General features: G+C 34.7%; 1 protein-coding gene across 2 annotated transcripts; it reads right to left on the reverse strand.

Moving 5' to 3' along the window:
- Positions 1–627: 627 nt before the first annotated feature.
- Positions 628–4,443, reverse strand: LOC127154226 (uncharacterized). Of its 2 annotated transcripts, none has more exons than XM_051095641.1 (5): positions 4,027–4,443; positions 2,920–3,249; positions 2,325–2,672; positions 1,975–2,096; positions 628–1,771 (listed from the first exon to the last, which is right to left on the reverse strand). In XM_051095641.1, the coding sequence occupies exons 1-5, from the start codon at positions 4,076–4,078 to the stop codon at positions 1,712–1,714; spliced, it is 912 nt and encodes a 303-aa protein (XP_050951598.1). In that variant the 5' UTR covers positions 4,079–4,443; the 3' UTR covers positions 628–1,711. The 2 variants fall into 2 exon arrangements, with proteins under 2 accessions (XP_050951598.1, XP_050951597.1); XM_051095640.1 differs by having other exon boundaries at positions 1,975–2,105.
- Between the last annotated feature and the right edge of the window lie 735 nt (positions 4,444–5,178).

Below are 5,178 nucleotides of genomic sequence, written 5' to 3' on the forward strand. Positions count from 1 at the left end.
TTTTTATTAAAATAACACATACTCTCTACAGGCCTTAATCTTCTCATATCATATATAACCATGACGTTCTACAAAACAACAAGCTCTAAAATACTTTTTTTTTTTTTTTTCGTTACTGCTGAAAATTAGACCAGTTACTGTGAAATCTGTTTTCTCTCTGGTGCATTTACACTGTTTTTTCCAGCAGGGGTCGCCAACATGTGGCGCTTCGATCTGTTCGAAACAGTGAATCACTTTAAGAAGTGTTTCAATTTATTCAAAGTTTCAAAAAGCTTCATCTCTCCCAATCACTAGCAACTGTCCGGGACATGGAGCCTCGTGTGGAGGAAGCACATCCAGGTCTCCACTTGCTTTGCTTCTTTGGTTGCTTTTATTGCTGGGCTTTTTCCTGCAGGAGCCAGTGAATAGAATGCTATTTGATATCCAGGAAGCAGGGTGGAGTATTCAAATAACAACCTGTCAGATCAGCAGCACAGAGGACAATGGAACAATAGAGATATAGCACTGACAGCAAAAACACAGGATCATCACATTACAGTAGGGTCACAGAACATAACAACTATAATTCAGTATTAGCTTAGTCGTTTCTCATAACACACAACATATTTTAGAGAGACACAAAAGCCATGTTTTTTATAATATTTATCACATACAAAGATTTTCAAATTCATGTCCTTGATTCTGAAAATAGCGTTTAGTAGGTTTCACTTCAAGGGACTTTTCCCTTTGTCAATGCAAAGGAACACAGAAAGGACAATGTATAAATATGTTTTTCAAAGTGCAAGGCACAGCATATTTGTCTTGCAAGAAAAAAAAAAAAAAGAACCAAACAAACAAACAAACAAAACCTTTAAGTTACAAATATTACAATTATGAAATAAAATGAAATCAGCACCTCATAAAATGTCATAAAATGTAGATGATATATTCACAACTACAAGAAGGCAGAATGCTGCAGTTTCATGGTGACTTATTTACACACATTTCAGCAATAAAGATAAAATACAGTTTATCTATCAAATGTATGAAGGCTTGCTATAATTGAATTGCATTACCATTGTTGGCCACATCACTTTCACTTGCATTATCAACTATACACACATTTATGTTAATTCTTCTCTAACATTCTTCCTGACAAACTTAAAATATTTTACAAATTTAAGTACCATTTACCACAGCCTGTGCCATGTGTGCATCCAGTTACAAGCACTGAACATCATAAATACTCTCAGCAAACTGGTTCACCAATTTTAAAATAAATTAATGTATTTCTAAGCTTATTAAGGCTGATCTTGGTTCCTGTGTAGTTTGTGGAAAGTGTTTTCTGATGAAGGCTGATGACTAAGGGATAGTGTTGTTTAAACCATAAACATTAGCAATGTAATGTAAATACAGTCTTTTTTTCCCAGAAAACTAAAATGTAAAAACACAGTCAGGTCTGTCAGTTATGAGTGAATGTAAGCAGGCAAGATGAAATAATTAAAATGTTAAACCACATCAGTTACAGTGCAAAGAAAAGAAACAGATTTTGTCTCACAGTCTGGATCACTTTAGCAGCCTTCATAAACCTCTAATAAACAGTTCCACAGCTAGTAATATTTTGCTACGTTTCAGTCATTTCCCAATTCTCTTTAGTGTCGCTTTCAATGAAAGTATTAAAATTTTAAACAATGTTACATTGTTGTATTGGCAACCTCAGTCTGAGCCTGATTCAAAGATGTTCTGTGTCTCTGTCTCTTGGTTTCAGTGGCGAGTTATTAACATCATCATCCTGTAAGAAAACACAGATTCACAAATGTAAATGTAATCAGGAGTACTGATGTTTATTTTCTTTTTTCTTTTTTTAAAAGACACCTTATGTTTAGTTGGGTGTTTTTGTGTTTTTGATTGTTTTGACACTGCCTCACTGCTTCTGTGGCATTAGACATGTCATATCTCATAATCTTGTTAAAATCAACTATATGTATTACTTACTTTCTGTGGTGCTTGATTATATCTCCTGTGATGACGGCAGTAAATCACAACCAGAGCCACAACCAGAACACCAACAACAGCAACACATATTCCTGCTACAACACCTGAAGACAGATCTGAATCTTGGACAGCTAAAGACAGACAGTCATTATTACTATGCTGCCAGGAAAATGGACCAAAAATATGCATTGTTCATGTTAACAAAGCATTAGAGGGTCAAAACTTTCTTTTTTCTAGACAGTCTACAACATTAAATTGTACACACTTAGGTTGATTACAGATATTGTTTTTTTTTTTTTTTCCTTCCTTTCTTAATTTCAATGCATTTAATGCCAAAATATTAAACTCACCAGTGACAGTAACACTGAATCTCTTCACTCTCTCTTCACTGGTTATGCTGAATCTGCCGTTGTTGATGATGATCTGTAGTTTATAAAGTCCAGAGTCTGTGGTTCTGATGTTTGTGATGGTCAGAGATCCAGTCTGATTGTTCAACGTCAGTCTGTCTCTGAATCTCTCTTTACACTGATCATTTGTACAGATCTTACTCTGATCTCTGGTAATTTCACCAATGAGAATGTCATTAAAATACCACATCACATCATTTGTTTTTTTTGATTCACCAGAATCTAAAATAACAGATTCTCCCTCCTTCACTGACTTTCTCTGCATTTCATTTTGTTTAGCAGCAGATGAACCTGAAACACAAACCAACATATGGTGGAGGATATTTTTTTGTGGGAAACTAAAACAAACAAACAAACAAACTATGCAACATAAAAGATTTGTGAAAATGGCTGCAATTGCACAAGCCCTTTTCTGACTTTTGTCACTTCTGTAATTGTGAAAATACTGTGTGTAAATTAAAATGCAGGCAAAGACAATACAAATCAAGAAACACATGGGCAATATTTTAAACATATATAAACTGCACTAATGACTTACCACTGACAATAACTTTGAAGGTTTTGTCACTGCTGCTGGTGCTACTGATGATCTTTAAGTCATAAACTCCAGAGTCTGTGTTTGTTATGTTTGTGATGGTCAGAGATCCAGTCTGATTATCCAGCTTCAGTCTGTCTCTGAATCTCTCTTCACCATCTTCACACTTAACATCTGTACAACGATGAGTGAGATCGCCACTGATTTGAGCGATGCGAATGTCATTAAAATACCATTTAATGTCTTCTTGATGCCTTGTTTCGACACCAGTGTGAAAAATGACAAAATCCCCCTCTTTCACGGATACTACATCTGATCCAACACTAGACACACCTGAAGAACAATAATAAATGCAAATAAACAACAAGTAAATATGTTATGTATTTATTTATTTATTTGTTATTTTATGTATTTATTTATTTATTTGTCTTCAAATAGTCAACAAAGTTATATAACAACCAAAACCCTTTAACAGCATGCCTTATGTTGCAATGATCAGACTTCCCCTGCCCGCACAAATCCAGCAGGTGTTGTTATACCACAAGCAATAGTAATGGAACATTACTGCTTCACAACATTGTTCCATAACCCTTAACTTTCCATAAACATTCCCTCTTATCTCTTATTCATGAACAGAAACTTCTCTTGAAATCACACATCATAAGACTAAACATGGTTTAAATGATTGTTATAAAAGCTTATATGACTAAACAGAATAATGACTGATTAATTATAATGATTAAAAAGGTAAATTATTATAAGCAAATCAATAGATGAAGAATAAATGAAGAATAAATGCTCTCTTGAAACAACACATCCATTTAGTAGAAGCATTTATCTGTAACAACTTACGTTACATTTACTACATTTGAGTTTATGCCTTGATTCAAAATATACCTTTATACCAAAATATACCCAAACTTCAACCTTTACTGACTATATCAACTTTTTTTTACCAAGTCACTTGACCTTATTATTTACAAGAAACCCATTTTCACTCCATTGAAACCGTGTTAGTTTCTTTTTTATTGTTAACAGATGTTTAACCTTATACTAGCGTTTCTACAGCGCCTGGATTACAGCGAGAGATTATAACAAAAAAGTTCTTACCATAGTCGAGTAAAAACAAGATCCCTGGGAGCAAATTAAGGAGAGGGTTCATTTTTTTATGATGTTGTTTCGCTAGTTCAAAGTAATGCGTGAGAACAGCGATCACCTGACGTTCCTGCCTTTTGTTGCATATGCAAACATGCTCTTCCTCCTGTTCCGTTGGTAAAATATTACATTGCTTACTCCCAACAGTCAGTCTTGATTCTATTATTTTAAAGAATTGTAAGACTACCGTTTAGCAAAGACGTTGTTAAAATGTGAGAGTAGATTTGTGGAAATAAAATCCATCCATTACATTAAAGTTAGATTGGCTTAATGGTCTTCTATGCCAGTTGTGTAAGAAGGCAGAACTCAGAACAAGAAGAAAAATCATGATCTGAATCCAGAGAATAAAAAACAGCAGATCATATTATTTTGTTCTAGAAGCATGCTGGTAGAAAAGTCCCTCCCTTTCTTTCTTTATTAATGTCATGTTATTGAAATATCACCCAAACCCCCCCCAAACACACACACCACCTGCCAACCGGATACTGAAAATGCAAATAACAAAGACATGTGACTGTACCAGTATAGTTATAGTATGCCAGCCAAAAACATGCAGTTTAAAGTTTAAACAGGTTAAGAACTCATTGAAGCGAATGTAGGATTATGAAACATGGGTGTTTCCCTACAGCATTATCATGTAACCGTTCAGAAAGACAAATATATCTGTTCATAATGTTTACTTTATATGGCCAGGCATTAACTGTTGAGACAAGCCTTCAGAATCACCTGTAATGTCTGAGTTGGGGGAGGTGTAATATGTGCTAAAGGGGCATTTGTGAAATTACATGCTTCACCTTTAAGTCAAGTAAAATAGCAATCTGCAACACCTTGTGAATGGCATTAATGGTCTATTTCCGTAATTTGAACAGCGAACCCAAAACTAGACTGATGATATACAAAGCATAACCAAAGCAGTCTGGTAAAAAAAGGTGTTTGGCCAAACTGAACCGGGATTTCCAGGGCAAGAATCTTGACAACATTCATGATTGTTCTAATCATTTCTGGTCAGGTATATGAAATATTAGGCTAATTAATTAATTCAGACTGCTCGTATGTATGTTTACCACCTTTTAACCTTTGTCAGAATACTGTGTCCTTCCTACTAGG

Source organism: Labeo rohita, chromosome 22 (assembly GCF_022985175.1).
Source record: "Labeo rohita strain BAU-BD-2019 chromosome 22, IGBB_LRoh.1.0, whole genome shotgun sequence".
Classification (NCBI taxonomy): domain Eukaryota; kingdom Metazoa; phylum Chordata; class Actinopteri; order Cypriniformes; family Cyprinidae; genus Labeo; species Labeo rohita.